Source organism: Ornithodoros turicata, chromosome 10, assembly GCF_037126465.1.
Source record: "Ornithodoros turicata isolate Travis chromosome 10, ASM3712646v1, whole genome shotgun sequence".
In the NCBI taxonomy this organism is placed as follows: Eukaryota; Metazoa; Arthropoda; class Arachnida; order Ixodida; family Argasidae; genus Ornithodoros; species Ornithodoros turicata.
In genome coordinates, this window is record NC_088210.1 from 22,142,247 (window position 1) to 22,165,976 (window position 23,730).

The following is a 23,730-nucleotide window of genomic DNA, read 5'->3' on the forward strand; positions in this document are numbered from 1 at the left end:
ATGCACACACTCCGCATGGTAACTTTTCAAAAATTTTATTTCCAAATCATCCCAATAAAATCGCTTTGATATTCATGTAAAAATATAGAAGAGACGCTCAGTGTAATCACACTAAACACCCATCACCATCCTATTCCTCACAAGCAGTCCGCGGGAGATCGAAAAAAAAAAAAACGATCTCTCGCTGGAGCGGGATTAAAAACTGCAGGTAAAAAACGCTCTCGCACCCACGGGATAAGATATAAAGATCGTGCGTGTGGAACTTGAAGACTGGTTTCAAGATGCACGGCCACAAAGAGATGTCCGGATATACTGCATTTTCTTAACTGGGAAACTGTGAACCCTGGGATGCCCACCAACAAAACAGCTGCACCTTTGCAACAGGAGGGTTCACAGAAGCATCAACACAAAAGTCTGGACCACATAACTCGCGACTCCCGCTCCCAGTGGCCCACACACGAGAAGCTGCACAAAAGTTTTCATGTTTCATGTAGCCAAACACTTTGAAAGTGCATATAAATGCATTGGCTTGTGTGTGCTTGTGTAGCAAAAATGCGGTTGGTTCCTGCTGACTTACACGAAAAAGCTAGGAACTGGTTGCACAATAAAGAATGGACGAGGGTGATGATATTACAGTAATGGGGGTTGAGATGCTAACGTAACCAGGCCCAAAATTAATTTGCTGCTGTTGGAGAGGACGTCCTGCAAAAGATACGGCGTATTAGTGCTTAATTTGGCGCATAATTTCGGCACGAAGCTGCTCACCCATTGGCTATGGTTTGCGACTCTTCTCGTACGACAACGACGGTGCGCTTCTCGCGAACAACTTCAATCTTGCAGTCTCGGAATGCCTCGTTTAGGGAATCCTGGTCCATTGCGGGGAGATCATCCAACTCCAGGGATTTCAGGTCTCCAATTGTGGTGGTGGTGGAAGTGAAGTTGGACTCGTTTTTCGTTATCACTATGCTGCCAATACCGCTGTAAGAGGAAAAAGAAAAAGGAAATTAAAAAGTAAGGAGGTGAACGCACTGTCCGACCTTACATGACAACCGAGTTTCACGTATGTAGCATATGCCGCATTCATCATCGTACACTGATGAAACAGCTACGTAATGAACATGGAAGGGAACACAGCCTAACACAGCCCAAGGTGAAGGCGAAAACCCTGAGGTTGGGAGGCCAGAATATTTCAAAGTGTTCTACTGGGCTGAGCGTTAGAGCAGTCTCCGATCAATATATCGGCAGCTCCAACCTCAGGTTTTCCCTTTTCCCCTGGTCTGTTCATTATAAATTCATAAATAACAAAGCTGCGCATGTACTAGTTAATGCAATGTTTCATGATGTTAGTCCAGCAGCAAAGAACCACACAAGTAACAACACAACCAGTAACTGCACGATGCGCCAAAGTAGCATCCATGCTCATGCCAGGCGATGACACACAGACCATCTAGTGCTGGGTGCACATATGCATGCATTCTTGGGTTACTGATGTCAGATATGTTAACTGTGCTACACCTCCTCCACCACACTGTCAGGAAAACGATCTTATGCACTCACGAGGCCACGACAGAGATCGTAAACAATTCATACCAATAGTTATACAACAAAAGATAAAAATGACTGCGCCCATGAAAATCAAGCCTGAGAAAACCAAAAGTTATTGAGATTACTATACGCAAACAATTTAGCATTTGTTCCCAATATTATTACACCAGATTGTGATATGACTCCCGATACAGCGCAGAGAGAAAAAAAAGACCGGAGCTTCAACCACTGAAAAGACCCTGCCCATGTTGGCACGTGAATGCTAACACTCCCTTTCGAATCACTCTTCAACGTTTCTTTTTCATTGAGAATGTGGATACGTAAAAAAAATTATGCGGGCTCTCCCCTTTGGAGTGGTTCCCGAGGTTTCGAGTGTAGAATATAATATGGTTGCTATTAATTTATTTTTATTGGCTACTTCATTAAAAATTGCAATAAATATGAAATCAGTTTTCAATTTCATCATCAGAAATCAATTTTTTGACTAATAAATAACAAACAAGACAAATCAATCAATCACATTAATTTTGGACTACACCACACTGTAATTATGTTACATGAAATTTCTCAAGTGAGAGATGCACAAACAATCGGAAACTATCGATAAATTCTGCATAAAGTAAAAAGCGTGTTCAAAGAGGACTCCGCACTGACCTGTCTGGTGGTGAGTCCGGACCTCCCTTATCGTCCTCAATTTCAATGTCCTTTGTAGGAGAAGGGGCTGTTACACAATCAACAGCTTTCTCCACTACGGCTTCTATTTCACGGGGAGCAGCCTCAACCGCTGTGGTTTCCTCCTTTATTACAAGCACGTCCTCCAGAGGAGCCTCAGATTTTTCAGCCTTTTCTTCGACAGCTACTGACACTTCAGGTGCCGCCTCTGGACCTGGCCGAGCGCCTTCCGGGAGTTCCACGATGCACCTTGGAGCATTGATGTGCTTCGCGGAAAGCGAAAATCGTTCAAGTTCACACGGAGAGTTCAGGTGGAAGCCGTCGCCATTCTTCGAAAACACCAAGCTACTGATGCCACTGGTGAAAGAGAAGGCAGTGAACACTAAAATACTGGTAAAATACTAAATAAATAAATAAATACTAAAAGTAAAAATTACGAAATTGAGAAGAATATAAAAAGATGTCACAACAGGTGAAAAATTCGGGGCTTCTCACCTTTGGTGAGAGGTCCACAAGGTCTTGAGCTCAGAATTTATTTTGGAGACTTAATGTAATTACATTTATTTTATTTTAATAGCTATGCTAATTAGCAGTCTCCTCTTTTTGACAGAATGTAAATGCATGGTTTGAATAAAAGATTTTGGATTGAATTTGGATTTAATTAAAAATTCAACCCTACACCAAACAAATGCCAAAACATTACATGGAATTTCTGACAATGTGATTAATTCTACATTATAAATACAAAGAATTCATGAAATTGATTACAGCAATTTAATTGCACACCAAACCATAATGCCAAAAATGTTACATGAAATTTCTTTAAGTGTCAGTCACAGAAACTATCAGAAAGACAAATTCTACATAAAAGGCTTTATCGACACTCACTTGATATCTTCGCGGCGGAGGCAACCCGCCACTAATAGCTGGCGTCGCAGTTCAGGGAGGCTGTACACACCGACGTCACCTTGGTTCGTGAGCACCATCAAGCAAAACTCCTCATGCTGCGCGTCAGACCTGCTAGGGAATCTACCAACTGCCACCTTACGCAAGCGAGACCCCTCGTGAGCAGTTATCTTCAGTTTTCCGTATGGCTTCAGGCTTGGAAGTGTGAACACCTACAACACGTACACAGCCCAATGGAGCCAAAAGTTCATGTAACAAACCACAGTTTCAGCATATTGGCAGAGCCTAAGCATCACAATAAAGCGTGTGACCTTTCATTCTCATTATGGTGGACGTTGAGGAAGATTACTTTCAGTTCTGTGCAAACTTCTATGGATGCAGTTGTAGACCAGCGTTGAATATCAGCGTGTTTTAGGGCCGTGCAAATACAGTAAAACCTCCGTAACCCAAACACCCACCACCCAGACCAGTTAGTTTGACTTAAGCAGTATTCTGACTTATCAAACAACTGCCAAATTCTGATAAAAATTGGACCCCCTAAGCTGCTGGAACTTAACAAAATCTTCCAACTTCTTCGCCAAAATTGTGGATAACATGCTCTTTGTTATCCGGAAGTCCGCGGCAATCTCTCCTTTCAATTTTGTGCCGGCTTCAACCGCCGTTACCAGGTCACGCTTTTTTTGGAAGCGTGAGAGTCTTTAACCTTCAATCAGCCTGCGCACAGCGTCTCGCGCTAGCTTTGGAGCCACACAAGTTTCGATCCCGCCGACTCTCGATCAGGCGGACTTGGATTGGATTGTGTTGGCTGGCTTGAAGAACTTGGCCGATCATGGCGATCCATAGTCGAGAAAGGTAGTGTTTACCGATCCAAAGTGAAATTCGACTTAAACAGATGAAAAATGTCGCCTGGGACGGAACATTTGTTCGGCTTAGCCATGATTTCGACTTAAACGATTTCGACTAAAGGAGGTATTATTTACATTACGGGAATACAGGCCGGGCGCGGGACATCGTGGGCGTTCGACTTAAGCCTAATTTTGTTCTCAGCCGGCGTTTGACTTAATGAGATTTTACTGTAGTAATTTTAAAACCAAGGTGAATGCTAAGCGAATAGTTATGCCCACAAAACAAATAGTGGTGTAACTGAACAGCATCCCCAAACACGTATACACCATACTTTAATATACAGCATACATATATTATATATATATGCATACAGATTTTCACATAAGCAGGACTCAGTAGTCGTAAACCCTCTCTTCTGGCACTCTGGGGTTTACAAGTGCAGCTTCAAATATAATATTTTGTATTGTACTGTAATGTATTGTAATGTACTTGTATATTATGTAATATTGTAATGTGCTCAGCCTGCAACAGACAATGCTTCGATTCCAAATTCGAATATGGCACTCCATATTCGAATCCAGGATTGAATAGAACATACGATTATTTCCTTCAGTATTAAAAAAATTTCAATATTACTACAACCCTAACGCATTCCCGTATCGCGCACGTTCATTATTTGCTCACCTTAAACTGTTCCTCCGAGCAGATGAGCACCCTCTGTGGGTACTCCAGGCCCTTCGGCTCCGCTTCAAAGGGGTCCGAGACCGGATAACCGCGGGCATCAATGATGTGGATAGATATTACCGGAGCCTTGTGCTTCAGGTGAATCTCTTTGCCAAGCACAGACTGCACCGGGTTGGATTCCCGCTTATCCCGCGGCGGAAACGTGATAGTGTACACAAAGATAGCACCACTATTTGTGCCAACCCACAGGGTGGGAGTAGTATTCACACCTACAAAGAGTAACATACTGGTTTCGGAACAAGCAAGTGCTTTTCTGAGGGCACGTCACTTACTGCTAATAACAAAGCTGCTCGTGAGGCTCAGGCAGCGCACCATGGAAGAGAGGGCATCGTCCGACGAGCGGGCTTCCACCTGTCGCTCTACCGGTTTGGCATCAACCGCGGGGGATCCGGGGTCTACGCCCACCTCCTGCCTCGACCCGGGGCTCGCTGGGCCCTCCTCGACGTTTTCTCCCCTCCTTGCGCAATAAATATGCCGCGGTCAGCATTCGCAGTAGGGGCTGAGCAAACACCACCTAGATACAAAAAGCCCTTGCGCGCTCGACGATGTGACGTAACAATGGACCTTTTTCACAACGCTGCTGCGCATGCTCTGTGACCCTAGCGGCGCCGAAGAAGGTTCCCTACATATTCAATAGATGGGGCCATAGAAGGTTCCCTACATGTTCAATAGATGGCGCCGTAGAAGGTTCCCTACATGTTCAACAGATGGCGCCGTAGAAGGTTCCCTACATGTTCAATTGATGGTGCCGAAGAAGGTTCCCTACATATTCAATAGATGGCGCCGAAGAAGGTTCCCTACATATTCAATAGATGGCGCCAATATGGCATCGGCTGCGCATTGGCATGCGCCGATCGTGTTTCGCTGGACAGCCGCTAGGATACGATGCGAGTGTGAAAAAAGTTCGTAAAGAGTCAGCCAATCACGATTGTGCTTTCAGCGGTCGTGGCCATGGAGAAGAACCGCCGTCGTCTGCGAGCTGTGATTTAACGTCCCCGCGTACTAAATGAGAAAACTTGGAAATAAAGTCTCAATCTTTCTCAAAACTGATTTTCTGGAAAGCGTCTTGCGCTTTTTTGGTCTAAATATTTAGGTCTGCAGGTTCCAGGTGAGCTGCAGTCATTTGCATGTTCATGAATCGCAGCAGAAGACGAATTCTGACTCTTAATTGAAAGAGGGAGAGGAGGCAATGTGCAGGCTTTCTCTATCTAGGTGGTGTTGGCTGAGTTGAGCCACAAGGACAAGCACCGCTTACCTTGGTCTCCTGTTTTCGGGCGACTTCACCGTTGATTTGTCTTTACGGCCCCTTTGAGAACGTCCCTTACGCAAGCGACGGAAGGACTCCCGCAGGGACTTCTTAAACGATTTTCTCCTCGACATTGTGTCACCGGAAGCTGCCAAATCTGCATGTAATACACACACAAGGAGCGTACAGCACTGAGCTCGATCACGTAGTACGTGTTCAGCGCAACTTCTCCGCTTCGTCAAACGTTCAAAAGTTATTTGTCATCGACATGCAACAGTTGAGCCTGGAAAAGCTGCAAGCGTAGTGTTTCATCTTTCCCCAGCCTTTAAAAATGACTCACCATTTGTATTGAGCGTGCACTTGGAAGCCACAACTTTCTTTTGCGTGTAGTCGACGAGTCCAAAGCCATGGGCAGTTCCTGCTGCCAGCCTGAACACAACATGCTTTCATGAGACAACATACGTGGGGCTTACAGAGTGGGAAAGCCGAAGCGAAATTTCACTTACAGTCCCCACTGCGAATTTAATGCTAGGGCGGTCACCCCAGCTGGTGGGGCCAACTGGACGATAAGATTTGCTTGGAAGCCTTCTGTGCACTTCACAGCTTCAGTTTTGGCTTGCAGAGGATCGTGGCCCTTCCACACAAAGCTGTCACGGTCTCCCACAAAATTCAGCTGCACCACCTAAAAACGAAAACACGGAAGTGTCTCCTAACAAAGAAAATGTCTTTCCCCTGAATGAAGATATCGGTGAACCACACAAAAATCAGGATACAATAATGTCATGCACAATTAGCACCTTGGTAACTAACATCATATCAGTTATCAGGTAAAGTATAGAAATTTATAACAAAAATTATTAAAGTAATAAAAATTTGTATGAAAAATAAATAAAATAATAAAAATAAAGGTTAATTAGACCAAGTTGCGAGAGAATTACGATCATGAGCAATGCCAGAGTCATCGACCTGTTAATTTCGCCCAACTGAGGACTAGTCGTGTACACTTGGCAATGATGCCCCACATTTAGCATTCGCTGCTTAAGATAACATGCAACTTGTACCACACAAGATACAAGACTACACAAGACAGAGAGGGAAAAAAAACTTGGCCGAGACATGTCTGCAAGTGTTGACTAAAAAAAACCATAAATCAAATAATTATAAGAAAATGCAACATACCTCTGGGGTACTTTCAGATTCTTGGCTACAAAGACTAAAGCAAACCACCTGGCCTGCAGTTCCTGCAACAGCCAGGTGGCCAGTTTGGACACAGAACAGCACTTTCTTTACAGCCAGGCGAGGGTCATCGCTGTACGGGTCAAACGTACCAACCTGGAAAGATTATGTGAAAAGGACTTGCAAACTCAAGCAAATAGTAGTCGACGGCTACAGTTGCAAATGGCTACATTTGCAATTTAGAGAACAGTTGTAATTTGTTATGATTTCAGTTTCAAGATGTATGATAGGCTCTCAAAGTACCTCTCGAAGCACCATATCATATCAGACACCCAGTTCGGATTTCAAAAAGGAAAGTCATCTGAAGCCGCATTAATTTTGGTCAGAGATAAGATTGTGCAAAATATCGAAGATAAGCTGTATACTGTAGGGTTATTCCTAGACTTACAAAAAGCTTTTGATTCTGTTCAGCATGACATCTTGCTTCGAAAATGTTATTTGTACGGAATACGTGGTACGTCACATGACCTAATAAAAAGTTATCTGTCGCAACGCGCTCAGTACGTCAAAGTAGACGGTATCGAATCCAACAGGCGGATAATCAAATATGGTGTACCGCAGGGATCCATTCTTGGTCCACTGTTATTTTTGCTCTATATAAACGATATAGTTAATATTCCAAATACTCCGGATATCGTCCTGTATGCTGATGACACTAGCGTATTTTTCGCTAATAGTAACTTGGCAGAACTTTGCACAACTGTAAATATCTATCTGGAGGACCTCTCCATGTGGTTGTCAGTAAATCGGCTCAGAATGAATACGAATAAGACCAAATTCATGATCTTTAGGCCTATTAACAAAACACTTGACCAAACTTTCTCGCTACGCGTCAACTCTATGCAACTTATGCAAGTTAGTGAGACTAAGCTTTTAGGAGTTTGGTTCCAGGAAAACTTGTCCTGGAACACTCATGCCACCCACTTGGCCCAACAACTTTCAAGATCAATTGGGGCTCTGTGCCGCATTAGAATGTTGTTACCAAGATGGTTGATTAGGGACATTTATTACACACTCATATACTCAAAGCTTTATTACTGCTTATTGATCTGGGGTAACACGACGCGTGAGAATCTACATAAATTGCATGTACTGCAAAGGAGGGCAGTGCGACTCATTGCCAATGCCGACTTTTTGACTAGTTCCACAGAACTTTTTGCGAATGCGCGTGTTTTAACTGTACCTCACATGTTCATTCTGAAACTAGGAATTCATATTCACAGGTTGTTAAAAGATGGAAAAACAGACTTTTCTACGAGAATCTCGCCGTATAATATAAGAGAAAGCAGGAAGTGCATTGTACCGATGATTCGAACAAACCACGGTAAACAGGCTTTGCCGTACGTAATAGCACTTTTTATGAATAAGTTTTCAAGTTTTTTGGACCTCCATTGTACACAGACCCAGTTCAAGCGTGTACTCCGATCATATTTAGAATCTGACATCAATATCAGTCTATTATGACATAAGATTAACCCGTCGCACGTTGTCATGTGTACTTGTTATGTTTTGTCTTGACTTGTAGTTAAAATAACCAGAAATTTTATGTTGAATACAATCCTAGTAATTATATAATCACCGACTGCATGTTATTCATGTTATTTCTGTTATTGTTTCCTGGTCCAGGTACCTCGTCAGGCTTTATGCCTTTTGTACCTGGTCCACATTTCTGCGGAAATGAAATGAAATAAATGAAAATGAGGATCACTAATTCCTCCTAGTTTGCAGGCCATTAATAGAGCCTGAAGTTTTAGGGTACAACCTGTTTCTTCCCCAAATTTGCACCCTGAATTGAAGGTTGCCTCTTAAAGTTTAAACCTGGTGGTTACTTGGCAAATTGCACTGACTGAACTGTCTGTAGGAATGCACACTAGCTTGCTTTGCTGCAAACGCAATTACATCACCATTTGTACCAAGCCAGTACGGTTCGTTTGAGTAATAGAGCCCAATTTCTCCCCGAATATAGCATGCTAGAAGTTTTTCCACCCAAATTCACATGAATGTAGAGCACATGTCGATTTCCCCGATTTTTACCCTCCGAATTGGGGGGGAAAAAAATATTTCCCGAAACCCTCAGGCTCGAGCAATTACCCAGTTCCTCCACTTCAACATAAACAGAGCCTTCCAGTTTTTAACCCCCAGTCTGCATCAGTCACCTAGGGAAAAACCCAAGCACCGTGACAGCCTCTCCAAACCATACCAAACACAGATGGGGTAACCCTGTGTCACCCAATTTTCCCACAGAGAGGCTCACAGAGCCTACTGTTTAAAGTTGCAGGCATGTTGAAGGACTTTCTTTTTTGGTCAGTGCAAAGTGCAGCTAGTTGAAGCGGAACTACAAAATAAGCAGGGATCTGCACCTTAGCAAAGTGAAGCCACTCCTCATCATCGTCCTGTTGACACGTGGAAATGCCGTCACCCCCACTGAAAAGGTGAGCAGTGCGAAGGATGTAGAGTTGTCTAAGGGTAGAGCCAGAGGTATCCCAAAAGCGCACTGAGCCGTCCTCATGGCCGGTCACGAGAAGGTCGTGCTGTTTTCTTTCCTCCGACGTCGACTTCCCACCAGTCACTGGCCACGGCTGCTCGAGGGAAATGGAGAAGACAAATGTGGTCAGTCGATTACTGGAATGCGGAGGACAATGTCGCGGAGGACAGAGGGGGGCGCTGCTTACCCGGGATGAGCAAGCTTCGACCTGCTTTTGCCCATATTGCAGGAGTTGCTCCCACACATTTTGAGATACGTTGGAGAAATGGTTTGAGCATGTAATGGCAGAAGCGTGGAGGCTGGATAAGCAGGGCAGTGCATAGGCTGGCCAACCTTCTGTCACCAGGTCTATGGCGACCAGTTCCTCCTCTGCCAAGACGACGAGCGCCTGGGGCTCGGCATAGTCTGCAAGGGGTGACGGATGCCTTAGACGCGAATATTCCGTGCCCTTACATTACGCAGTGGAGTAAAGTGGGGAGAAATATATATGCAGAATGTTTCAGTGCCAAAATGTGCAATAACTACACATTACCAGATGACTGTTGAGTTGCTTCACTTTCAGATTAAACAATCGAAAACCTTCACTTACAACCTGGCAATATTCTACCCCAGATAGCAAAGTTGATGATCACTCGTGATCAGGGGCGGATCCAGACCCTCGTTCTTTGTTGCTGCTGCTTTTTTTTTTGGGGGGGGGGGGGGGACAGTTTCTTTGTTGAAGCGCGTAATAAGGGAGGGGAGAAGGGGAAATTCAACGTATAAACTGATTTTTTTTTACGCACCCCTGGACCCTCCACTGCCCATAAGACATACGCAGCATCAAATCACAAGGTGCCATCACACAGCATTTTTAGTTACCTAGTAGATTTCTATCTTTTTCTCAGAAAGTTGTGCATCAATCTTCCCCAGCAATTATTAAGGGGTAATAACGTTATAAGTATGAGATATGAATATGCCTCACTATACAGAACTTTGAGGACAGATGCTGCGGTTAGAAATCAACGTAGATTTACTGCCCTCCGCTGCTGTATGCATGGGATTACCAGTTCCATAGGCAGTTATCCGATTGTCCAGATCAATTAACTCTTTGCGGAACACATTTGTCCCATAATTACCTCTATAGTTCCACAACCCTCCACATGGTGCGAAGTGCGGATTAATGCAACAAATTGTTCGCCCTGGTTACCTACCGGAACCGTCACTGGAGTCATCGACGGTGAAGAAGTCGATGACCTTTGAAGTGAAATCAAACACACGTGACTTGTCCCCGTGCTTCACAGACACCGTGTGCTTGTCTCCATAGTTTGCTCTCGGCATGCCTCCCGAAAAAATGATGTAATTGTCCCTGTGTTACAAGAAATAAGTGCAGACAGTTACACACATGATGCCCCTCACCCATCCACTCCATAAAAAAAAACATGCAGAAGAAACTGATTTTTCCTAAGGCATGCATGTAAACTTACCTTCCTTTAACATTCTTCCATAAAATCTTTGTTATTGCTTTACAGGGATACGGCCCTAAGAAAAGAACAACAGCATGAAGGCTCCATCAACATGTTTGCTACTCCACAACAGTTAGAGCTGCATGCTAAGATAAAGTACAAATAGTGAAAAGTACATAGTTGTAGAAATAATTGAAGACAGATATGTGGCGGGGACTGTGATCAGTTGAATTTGCCAAAAAACAACAAAGCCAAGGTACTCAAGGAAAAACAGTCCAAGCCTTGAGGGTCAGTGCACACCACCCATGAAGATGCAATATTAGGTGGACTGCAATCCAGTGCCACAAGTCAAGACTGAAGGAGACTGAGCAACAGAATCAGTGTGCTCACATGAGCAATATTCTCCGGAATACTCCAGTGGAAGAAGCATGAAATATCGAAGCTTCTTGCTGCAGCTTGAGCACATGGCCGGTAGGTCCTCTATGTACATAGTACACTACACCTGATATTTGAGCTGTGTGAATGCTCACCATAACACACAGTGCAACTTCTGCGCCATAAACAGTTTTTGCTTTTTCTTCCACTAGAATATTCCATGATGTCAGTCGTGTGAATACATGGATAAGAACATGTCCGCTTTCCTATCTTAGGCAACTACACGCCACTATAGGGAACGTCAAGTTGAAGTTGGTGAGCGAGGGACTATTGATCGGGGAACAGAGGAAAGACTGCTCCTTAAAATTCTCAAAGGAGCAGTAGGCAGCAGTTATCAGACCGCAGACGACATACATTATTGAGTTAGTGTTTGGCTTGCACTGTCCTGACACGAAACAGGGTCCCTGGCTGTAGACAGCTATAGAGAAATGCAAGCGTTGTTTTGCATACCGTAACATTGCTCAACAGAATCCAGTGGCGTTTCGGAGTCCTTGGTGTCCCAAACAATGTAGCTGCAGTCATTATGTGCACTCATAAATTTGGTCCCGCTACCATGCCATGATATGGAATGCAGATCCTGCACACAAAACAAACACACATTGATACACCTGCTTTCCAACGATTCAGCGGGGCTTTGCAGCAGGTTTAAACTGGGGTAAAACGCTGTGAAGCCAATTATTATTATTATAGCGATTGTTAGGCTTATAATGTTGCTTTGCTAATGGCCGCTTCTTTGGCTACTTTATTATCGATGTCAGTTGCCCTTTTCAAGCGTGAAAACTTTTCTAATTTGTGGGTTGATACTTTTCCTAAATAAAACCTGATTCCTCCTCATCATTCCCCTCCAAAGTGGTTTTCGAACAAAATTTGGGTTGAACCATATTTGTCCTCAAATGCCACTTGTGTATCACACTGCATCACGTATGACATGCACTATTTGGTAGCAGTTTGTATGCAAGTCTCGATGCAAATATTACCTGAGCGCAACAAACTACACCAAGCTGATTTGATGTTACAACATGTGGTGTCTGTCACTATAAATGGTGAGGTATATATGTTTGACCAATATGCACAGTCAAACCTCAATATAACGAAACCCTATAGGATGAAGTTCACGGTACAGCGAAAAGGTCCAGGAAAGGTCCAGGAAAGGCATTTCACCTAAAAAAATCACACACCATGGCTATGGAGGTCATGGGGTACAGCTCCTGTGATGACCGAAAGTCAAAACCACAGACTACAATAAAGTACGAGATGTTCACGTGTGACCAAGCAAAAAATTGCATGATGGGACATCACCTTCGAGGCAATATATGTTTGCTCGGCATTCAGCGTCTCGTTGTCCCACAGCACAATGAGCCCTCTGCTGTACCCGATGACCATCTTGTTCGGGTCTTTCGGGTGCATGGCGATGGCCTCCACACCTCCGGGGTTTATCTTGTAGTCCTCGGGAACGCTTTGTGAAATTGTTTCAAATTGAGAAATTTTGAAAAGCAAGGAATATCACAGGCATTACTTTTGCGTAACAAGGTCCTGGTAGATGATGGTGTCCGTCATTTGAAAGGTCTTGATATCCAGAAGGTGAATATTACCGCATTCTGTACCGATGTACAGGTGCTCACCAGTGGTCTGAACGCAACATGTGAAAATTTTGCGCAGCCTGTAATGCAAAAAGCACGTTTCACTTACAAGAGAGGCACCATGGTCGCAGCACTTACGTTCTACAGTTACAATGCGGTTGATTTCTCTACGAAATGTTGTATAGGTGCTGAATTTGCCTGAAGGTGCTGGTTATGGAATATTAAGACACACACACACAAAAAAAAAAACTATGGGACCTATGCAAGAAGAATATTTTACTTAGCGTTACTAGTTGTCACGAAAAAGTTGTCCAAATATGCCACGATAAATGCACAGGAAAACTGTCTGTACGATTTTGATTGTAACTTCGTAAATGAATGAAAATTCAATTATAACACCACTGCAAAATGCAAAAAGCCTTTGCAATAATGTGACTTGCAGTAAGGATTCTAGTTCTTTAATAGGAAAAGGCATTGAACTAGACATTGTATAAAGCTATTCCCTATGTGTATCGCACCCAAACGGCTATAAGAAGTTAAAAATTTTACAACCAATACATACTTTGCATCAACTTCACATTGCTGGACATGCTGAAGAACAGAAGTGTCTTCAGTGCTATTGATTTCCCACAGGTGCAATGAATTGTCTTCACAAAGGCTTATGAGACGGCCCTAGAAAGAAGTATCGAATCGTCTCTGTCAATACAAAGCTGCCAATATCGCATTACACTTCTATCACTGCGCCATACCTGATTGGGCACAAAGTGGAGCTCCACAACCGCTCCATTTTCCTCATGTTCTGCGACATATGCAACTCCAGGAGCCCCATAGCTGTGTGACTCAGTCAAGGAATCCATTTACATTGAAAAAGAATAAAGATCTCTAGAGATGGGATGAATCCAAAGTTTCTTGAATCCAAATCCCTCGAATCTTTCCTTTAAAAAAAAAAAAAAGTTAAAAAGCCAGAAGAAAATCACTTCTAGTGAAAAGTGCATTGAAGCAGAATATGATACAGCTTTGTTTAATGAAAAACAAATTAAATAATGCTTCAGTTTCGGAAGAAAACATACCCATATAGTTCTTCTTAAACGTAATTTATTTAACACGTTCTCCGACTAATAGGAAATGCATAAATTCTCGAGTCTGAACTATTTCCATAAAACTAAGCAACAATCGCAAGCAAAACCAGGTTACTTTTAAACTTGTAATGTAACAGTTCCTGCCTGAACTCTTTCAGTCCAGATCAATGTAAGCAAACAAACAAGAAAACACCTGTCGACCAATGAGGCTTTTGCAGACTCCGGAGGCGCCAATTTCAAAAATAAACAAACGAACGTGGTTGGTGGATTCGAAAGACTCGATTCGTCCTATTGGGCACTATAGGATTCGGATTGGCTAATATCGTATCCTTGCCTAGGATTCGCGGGTTCGAGGATTCTGTTGGCACATCACTAAGGATTTCCAAAGTATGAACTTAACTAAATAGCATATATCACTCAACGAATCTGGAAAAAAGAAAAAGAAAAAAAGAACATATATATATATATATATATATATATATATAGAAGGATACACTCGAAGTGAGCCAGTTTTGGTCCCTATGGCAAAGAGCTGGAGTGTTGGATCCCATGCTAAGGCAGTTGGACTATGTGGGAATCCGTGACATCCAGTCTGGGGAAAGGAACGCAACATTAGCCGCATAAACAGAGACTAAAGGGTGCTAAATGAACGAGAGAAAAATGGCACTACACAGATAACCATAAAAAGCACTATCTTCATATTTTAATGCAGTGCATGAAGTTTGCCTCACAGGTTTTGACAGCACAAGTCACATGTCTTACACAGCAAAAAACGCTAAACAGCATATGTTGATGATAATAAGACCTGAAATGACACCCACACCACTGCTGTAGTATATTATCCTGTATGACAATGGATGGACAAAAAAAATTATGTGAAAAGATTACAACATCCATGCAGGTTGAGCTTCCTAAGTGACAGGTCCACAAAAGCCCTAAGGGTAAACTGACACTGCCACGTGGTTTCTTACGAAGTTCACAGTCAACGTGCAAAATATTTCAATTACATTCACTGTGAAGTTTTTTTGTGGTCCGACCAACTTCAATAATACTAAATGTCATGACCACATGGTACAGTAAGCGGGTGTGCAGAACCACGGGCTGTCAGTATATTGTCACCATTATTGCCATGTTCATTTTGTGTCTTGTAAGATGTTCAGAAGTCACTTAGCTAAGCATAAAATTGTGTGCATGAAATAAAATTTATGTGAAAATTAATAAATTATATAGAATAGAAATAAATTTTAAATAAATGCATTATTTTTTAGGTCAAATTTATAAAACAGCTGTCAGGTACAGTACAACAGACATACTAAATATGAGTGAATCCATATTTCTGGCTATGTGTATCATGCACCTACAAATTTCTCTCACTTGCTACCAGACAAAAACATTGCTTCGATGCACTAGAGAAGATGTGACAGTTCACTGCATTTTATTGAATAGATTAACAAGAAAGTTCTTAAGACAGTTTAACAGCAAGTACACCAGTTACATTGCCGGCATGGGCTACAGCACACGTCAAAGGCATATCCTATTAATAGCTCATTACCGTGACATGCAGTACAATGTGCGCAGCAGAAAGTGCCCATGGATATTGAATTGCCGCAACACTGTTCATATTACAGGGACAAAAAATTGCAAGCTACACTGATAATACAAGCTACACTGAATTGCTGCACATTAAGTGCTACCACTGTGTTTACAAAAAATGTATTATTTGTATTGCTGACTGATCTGACTAGTCACAAAAAGGATAGGTGAGCTGTTATTCATTGGATCAGTGAGCTTGATTAATATCCCTGATCAAAGGTAACACCTCTTTTCTGCTTATATCACAATTTCCCATCACAAACTCTTTTCTTTACTGTACATCCTCGCTTTCGTGGTGGATGTTCTGCAGCTAGTGAAGCACAAAAAATAGAGATAGTGGTATCATTTTACCAAACAGACCATTCAAATTTATGGGTAAATTTTTAAGTGAAATATTTTGTTCCTGCAAGAGTATCTATTAAAAGCTTTTTGAGACTCGTAACAAAATGTAAAGTGTAACATGTAAAGCGGTAACTAAGTTATGTAGTTTGAGCCTGGTAAGATACAACAGCTGTCACTTGACAATCCAATCAAAATGTGCATCTTCCAAAGACACACCTGTGGATGAGTCACGATAAGGTCACACTGGGCCTCAAACTTCCCAAGTTACACGACTTACCCTATTAAATGCGAAAAGCTCTTTTTGAAGCTTCAGACGTTCTGCGCTGACATGCTGCGACTTCTTGGTGATGAATTTCAGCATCTTGTCAACCGGCAGCTACCAACATACAACGCCATGATCATTACAAAATCGCACGCCGCAGGTGTTAAGGCGGTGCAGCACACGCGCCGCGGCCAACAGGTATATGACTCATGGCACTGACAGTTCGAATGGCTGACACGAAAAGTAGCTTTTCGACTTAAAGACCCACATAAATGCAAAACGCAGGCACACTTGCAAATTAGTCGGACGACCTTGAAAGCAGAAGGAGGTTCACGACCGCGCAAGACACCAGCGACGAGAAACGTCAAATCGCGAAGAAAATGCGTGCTGCGTTCCGGAATGTCCGGCATACTTGCTAATCAGGCGAAAACCTATACTGAAGTACACGAACAGCGCATAAAACTCGTTCCTGTCTGTGGTTACCGCTCTCCTTTACACGCAGCCAAATGAGCAAGGTTGCGCAGGGCGTGGTATAGGCGTATAGGGGTGCTCTTGTCTGGCTTATGATGTTTCCTTTCGCAACACGAACAACATAGAAGAGAATATATGCGTGCGAACATTAAAGTCTAGTTTTGTGTACTGCTGAACACTCGTAATAACGACAGCTTTCACATGTTACGACAACCGCAGTAATGCCGGTAAGTTCGGTAAATCCGACAAAAACACGTTTATTTGCGTCTTCGTGTATTTTGCAGCTGTACGAGGCATTTTGCGTGTCACTATCACCACCCGACGCGAGCCACTTCGTATCAAGATAGCGTCCCAGACACGCTGTTACGAAGTGGATGCCAGCTTGGGCGTTGACAACCTGACAAAATCAGCCTTTTTGTTATGTAACACTCCACAGACGTAAAATGATTGCGTACCGATATGCCGACATGTGTTTATCTTTTGATACAATGGACAGCGATAGATGCGTGACAACAAAAGCTATCAATATCATGAAAGTGGGTGTAGGCATCACGGTTTCATACGTTTACAACGAAGCCGGCTACCAGTTTTAGGCCTAACATCGCTATGCAAGCGGAATTGTGTTTACGTGCCAGCTCGCGCAAAGCAAGCATTACATGTCGGACCACTCATATCATAAGTGAGAAGCGCACGAGCGAACGTGAGCACGTGAAAAGCATACACTACTTACAGTAACAGCTTTCAAACAGTAAACATCCTACGGTGAACCAGCCCACTCCTCAAAATCAAAGCAAACAGACAATACGAGCAAGCAAGCACTTCGCGCATGTGTGTGTGTCTACAGCGAGTTTCTGCTTGGATACGTTGATGTATCCCTCCGCGCTAGCCTAGCAGCATGTCCGCGCTGAAGAAGAACGTTTACTCTACTTTATCAGCTAATACATAACGGTATAAGTTACGCATGTTAACCTTTTGGAATATAATATACTACTTCTCCGTTGTCAGGCTGCAGGGAAAAAACGCGAAATACGGCGAACTCTTTTTTTCTCAGCTGAGCTGGGTGACGTCACTGTACCTGCTGACGCGTTTGAATAGGGCATTGACTCGCGCGCATACAAAACTTTGTTGCGGGATGGGAACTGCGAATATTTAAAGGTTGAAGCGTAGGGGCTCTGCATGTTCATCTGTACAAGGAATAGCATCGTCCATTCTTTATTATTTCTGTGCCGGCGCGAACCAGTATGTTACGGCGCAATTCCTTCGAACCTAACAGCTGTAACGCAGACAAGCTTATCACGTTGTCGCCCGCAGCACGCGCATAAAAACAGCAAGACGCCTGTGGCCTTCGGAACAGACGTAAAATAATAATAATAATGATGAAGTAAAGCAATATCGCTACTGCTTCCTTTACACCTGCTGGGCAACAGCTGATCTCTCTGTGAACTGACATAAGAGAACTTAGCAGCCTGCTGCTTCACACACGACGTTCTGGAATTACAATCGAAATAATAACACTGTAATGCGGCCTTCACATTTCTCAAAGGTGTATGTTAAAAGTTAGTTCAGTGCACTTTGCATTGCAGCATTTTTAAAATAAAAGGGAGTATATACTTAATCCATATAGTCACACGTACCGCATGTAAGAATGCAGCATAACAATGTGCAAAACAGCATTATTTGTTTAGAGATTTTTAAAATTTACTTATCAAGTTATCAACTTAACGATGGTGAGTATGCAAACATGCATGTGAGAGTTATGTTTCAGAAGTAATTGTCACAATGACAGCTGTAATTTAACTTGCACTTAGTTACTCTGAAACGTAATAGAATTAAACCCAGTTATGCGCATTCCGATACATATTTGGATGTATAACTTCGTTCTTCTCTGAGGAACACAGTGCAAATATGGAAATATCTATATTGTATGATGACTAGAAATCTACGCTCAGCAGAAACATAAAAACATGTCTAAACTAAGCCTGCACAAAGCATCACAGCAATGTGGCGACCGTCTTGAAATTAACATAAGTAAAACGGTGAAAGGGGGCTTTTTAAAAATCACCAATCGGTTTGAGGCGCTAACACGAAATAAATAAATAAATCAACCTAAAAAGGATCGTTGAATCTCAAATCGCATGCAACTCCAGCTGCATTGCAAATTACGTGCAAGTTTGAGTCACAATCATACAATATCAAAAGCAATCCCGGAAGCAATTAAGCACGTAGGATGCAATTAATCACTTCAACTTCAGGAGGATGAAAAAAAAGTACTTTTTTATTATTATTTTCGTGATTCTTCTCTTTCGTGTGTGTGTACGTGACAGATAGTGATTGAGATTGCACATAAAGTAACAGGTACGAGTACTTTACCCTCGTCGTTGCACAACCTCTTCTGCTTCTAACGTAAACGTTGCGGTGTTGATGAACGGTACATAACCTTTCAGCTTCGCTCGAAGTGACGGTTTACGGGTAACTGCTCGCCTATTTAATTGCAACCGCTTTGATCCTACTGGTTGCCAAAATGCTCGTCCGGATGCAGCTGTGACGCAAAAGCTGCATGCGTGCTGCCCGGTTTGCTTTGCCTCCTATTGTACGCGACTATTTTGTTCGCAAACAACGCATTTATCTCGGCGTGTGTATAAATAGCGAGCTCTGGTGAACCGTAAAATGCGAGCCCCAGAACGACAGATATCGCAGAATGGGAGCCTGCTTCACGGTGTGCTAAGCAAATATTGTTTGGTTGCGGTTATGTTTTATCGCATCTCTGTTACCGCGGTGAGCTCTCCTCGCTTGTGTTTCACGTACTCTCGCAAATACGGAAACGAATGGCTTTATGAGATGTACACGCTGCCCCTGAGTTAGTTTTCGTGCGGTTTCTCGTGATTAAAAACAATCTTCGACTGGGCGCGCAAAGACGTACGTTGCAGACGACACAAGAATTAGCAGAAATTTCTGCATCTTTCAGTCCGTTCTCGTCCGTTTAGCTTCGTCGAAAGTGGTCTTATCTTGCGCGATCAATGCATTGCATAGCTGACGAGCTTCGAAACTGCATTTTTATTCACCCTATTCTTCTTCTTCTTGCGCTTTGTACAGGGGTGCTGAGCTCATGTCACCTTCTAGCCTGTACGCGGAGAAAGTGTCGTCTGCTTTTCTTGGCGCCCACGCTGGGGAGGTGGACCTTTTCTCAAACGTAAAGTCGAAGCGTTTTTTTTATGGACAGCCCAATTTCCTGAGAACGAAATGTTAGAAAAATAAACAACGCAATTTTACGAATGCTCCAACGTGCTCCACAACCTTTTGCACCAGCTGACTTGCGTCCTCGAAACGATGAAAAAGTGCGTGCATGTGGCTACAATAGGCCAAGACAACATTATAGCAGATTCATCCAGACGACCAGACACGGTGCACAATTTATAGGCGTGGAACGGTAGTGGAAGATGCTAAAGTCCGACCTGCAATTCGACGACGCGCTTTCGTGCGTATGGTTTTGACGCGCAGCATCATGAACAATACAAACGAACCGCTCCCATTACGAGCGCTGCCATGTGATATCATAACAAACGACAGACAACCTTGGGACCTCAAGGTTGCCATAATGTCACCTTTGCGCTCATATCCATGCATATATAGAGCGGGAAAACATAGCAAGGGTTCATCCCGGGAAAACTCGTTTTTACCTCCGATTTTGTGTTGTCGTCATTGGAGTAAAACCCGAAAAACGCCGAAAACGGACTTGCCAAGGTGCAAATTCAGCCACGGGAGGGCACAGGAGAACGTTCAGCAAGCTGCTCCGCATGTCGTGTACTGCAACAAGCGTTTTCACTTTGTTTTTCACCCGTTATCGGCCCGATTTCACCCGCAAACTAAGTTTTCGCCATCTTTCACCTATTTGCCCCCCTCCCCCAAAAATAAATAAATAAGGGAGAGGGGACAGCGGTAGTTACCTTTTCAGAGTCCTAGTCATGTTTTAACTCGGGTATTTAATTTTCGGAATTAAACTCCAATATTTTTGCTAAGTTCAAGCAGTAAAAACGTTCCGTTTTATTCTTCAGCGAGAATTGCACCCTCTGCACCTCTCAGTCCAGCTTCATTTAGAACAATTTTTAGTAAACATTACTGCCCATAGGTCGTCTTCTGCACAATCATGTCGCAAAAATAAAAAATAAAGAACCACGCCGCTCTCGGAGGATTAATTAGCAAAGCTTACCGATTATGAGATTACGGATTCAAACCCGGCTGCTGACACCAGCAAACATAGTCGCACAAGCTGCCCACCGCCTCAGGTGGACAAAAACGAACCAAAGGACCGAGCGAAATTGCTTGGCGTATACAATGGGTGCTGGATTATCAGAATGGCATCACAACTGTTTGACACTGCCTACCATTTTACACAGCGGACAGGTGAGACGCGACACCACGGCAGCGAATTTATAAATCGAATTGCGCTGTAACCTGTAACAAAACATTGTTTCATCGAAATTCTCTACGTGAATGACATTCACACGCTGCTTGACAAATTAAAAGCGGGTTTCAGTCAGTTCAAATCTCTTTCCCATGCTCCTTTAACAGCGTGAATACTGCTACCGAGCAGCAAAAACAAATGTGGGTAGGGAGAGAGAGAGCGTTCGTAAGCTGACCACATCTCCCACGAAGTACAAGAACAAGCGGCAGAGGCTCCTCCCAGAGTCTGTCCAGCTCCCCCCCCCCCCCCCCCCCCCCCCTCCGATGGCCCCTACGGAAGGGATGCGGAGCGATCAGATCGTCAAACTTCCACAACGGGAGTTGTTACGCTGTCATTTCTCTTGACGATCCTTCGTCCAGGCGGGTTGAACGTCCGGGCGGCCGATCGAACCGGATCTTAGCTCAGCTTTAACTCGTCATCGCGTAACCACTTCGAAACCACGGACCGGAAGGAAAGATAAAGAACGAGGTTAACCGACACAGTTCATTTTCAAATTAATTTCGGGATTGGCAAAAATAGATTGTGTGTGCGTGCGTGTCTGGGTTCATGAGAAGGGAAATAAACGAGTAGGATTGTGATGGATGCAACGACTTTGATGCAACAAAACACGGCTGCAAGTTGGTATAGTTTCCTCGGTATAAACCAAGGCGTGTCAGATCGCCTTCAGTCACGTTGACAGATTTGGAAATATATTTTCCACATCATGGACAAGGTGTTGAATGCAATCTCCCAGCCAGAGCCGTAGCGAGGCAAGTTTGCGCCGTGGGCAGGGTAAATCTAAATCGGCCCCCCACCCTCTCCCACTGCCGTCAGAAGCCCTATAAACAAACAAATGAAACGCTTGTTTGCGCTGTCCAGATCGTAAATTCAAATTTTATTTGTTCCCGCTTTATATTGCTCAACCAGCCGGCGAGGGCGCACCCAGCGGCTGTGCCTCTCGTACCCCCGTCGCTACGGGTCTGCTCCCAGCCGACAGCATAACCCTTTGTGCTCTCCGTACATTGTTAGGTCCACCTTCAGTGTTTTCAATGTAGGAGGTAGTCAGTGACCCTGATGTTTGCGTTTAAGATGCTGTTTTTTAAACCTCAGTTGAGAGCCTGTAGTTGTCCTGTCTACTTCTTGTTTGCGAATATTTATCCGACGACTCACACTTTAGAACACACTAATACACTATTGAGAATTAGTTATAATGCACAAGGTACGATGTATATATGGTTGTACGACTGTATATATGTGACTATACCTATACTATACATATGACTATACAACTGTGGCTATATACACATGACGACTGTATTCGCCACTGTGACTATGTACATATGAGGGGGCCCTTATACATTTATGGAGGTGTACCAACGATGCTAACATACGCATCCTGAATGATAATGGAAGAATGATCACGCCATCGACGCCGGCAGCCTTCCCCTCCCAGCGCGAAGAGGTCCTGCTGCAGGATGGTGATTACGCTGACTCTCAATGACTCTCTGACTTCTACCTATGTCTTTTGTCTTCTTGCTGCTATCCGCCATCATAAACTAAAATCCTCGTGTACTTGATGAGATCTATATGATGTACGCCCGCGCGGGAGATGCAACACAGGAAAAAATGGGGGGAAGGCTGTTGTTTATCCAGAACCGCAAGCTCGAGGGGGTGTTGCAAAAAAAAAAAAAAAAAAAGGGGGTAGTGCAGTTACATTGCAACAAAAAGCACGGGAAGGAGGGGTTGTCCGACATCCTGGTCTGTTTCTCGCAATGTCGATGAGCGTCGATGGAAATTGGTGTAAGATAGAATGGCGTAAATGCATGCAGGCTAGCTGGTGGATAAACTCGACGATAGGCAAGCTCGAGCGACGGGCAAGACACGTAAACAACACAAACACGAGGTCACAAACACAAACGTCTTGATGGTTTTGAGCCCTCGTGTTTGTTTTGTTTACGTGTCTTGCCCATTGCACAGGCTTGCCTATCAGGGAAGTTGATGTTCTGAGGCTGGAACACAGAAGAAAGGACAATACAACACACAAGCCTCGAGTGCTATAGAACAATGAAAGAAGGAAGTTACTGAAAAGGTTAGTCAGCTGTATAGGCTAACCAGCTGGCTACCCTCTTCAGTGACTTCCTTCTTTCTTTCGTCGATGAGCGTATATGCGATAGGGATAAAGTATCGCTGAAGGACCAGCATCAATAATAATAATAACAATAATAATAATAAAAAGCCGCATACCTTTAGACGCTCTGTCAAACTAAATTTAAATGCAACTTCCGATCCTTCTCTCCAAAAGTGTTACGGACAGACCTAAACGGCTGTTTCTGGTGTGTGCTGTACGGGTTAACTCGTGGAGGTCAGCCTCGCGGCCTTCCTCGAACGAGCTGTCACCACAAGAG

At 43.5% G+C, this 23,730-nt stretch overlaps 1 protein-coding gene across 2 annotated transcripts; it reads right to left on the reverse strand.

The window, feature by feature from the left end:
• Positions 1–18: 18 nt before the first annotated feature.
• LOC135371042 (lethal(2) giant larvae protein homolog 1-like) lies at positions 19–17,741 on the reverse strand. Of its 2 annotated transcripts, XM_064605013.1 has the most exons (22): positions 17,615–17,740; positions 16,429–16,527; positions 14,711–14,808; positions 13,887–13,968; positions 13,700–13,809; positions 13,074–13,217; positions 12,857–13,013; positions 12,008–12,134; positions 11,144–11,198; positions 10,871–11,025; positions 9,868–10,085; positions 9,556–9,774; positions 7,139–7,291; positions 6,466–6,641; positions 6,300–6,388; positions 5,969–6,116; positions 4,986–5,170; positions 4,654–4,922; positions 3,106–3,335; positions 2,200–2,574; positions 766–978; positions 19–702 (listed from the first exon to the last, which is right to left on the reverse strand). In XM_064605013.1, the coding sequence occupies exons 2-22, from the start codon at positions 16,510–16,512 to the stop codon at positions 675–677; spliced, it is 3,315 nt and encodes a 1,104-aa protein (XP_064461083.1). In that variant the 5' UTR covers positions 16,513–16,527; positions 17,615–17,740; the 3' UTR covers positions 19–674. The 2 variants fall into 2 exon arrangements, with proteins under 2 accessions (XP_064461083.1, XP_064461084.1); XM_064605014.1 differs by lacking the exon at positions 19–702 and having other exon boundaries at positions 762–978; positions 17,615–17,741.
• Between the last annotated feature and the right edge of the window lie 5,989 nt (positions 17,742–23,730).

Bases quoted from the DNA above. Each gene is read 5' to 3' on its own strand.
- LOC135371042 (XM_064605013.1), bottom strand. From the start codon at position 16,512: ATGCTGAAATTCATCACCAAGAAGTCGCAGCATGTCAGCGCAGAACGT. The intron at 11,199-12,007 runs GTATGCAAAACA...TTCTTTTCTTAG, and splicing joins TTCTGTTGAGCAATGTTACG to GGCCGTATCCCTGTAAAGCA. The intron at 3,336-4,653 runs GTGAGCAAATAA...TACGTGTTGTAG, and splicing joins GCTCGGAGGAACAGTTTAAG to GTGTTCACACTTCCAAGCCT.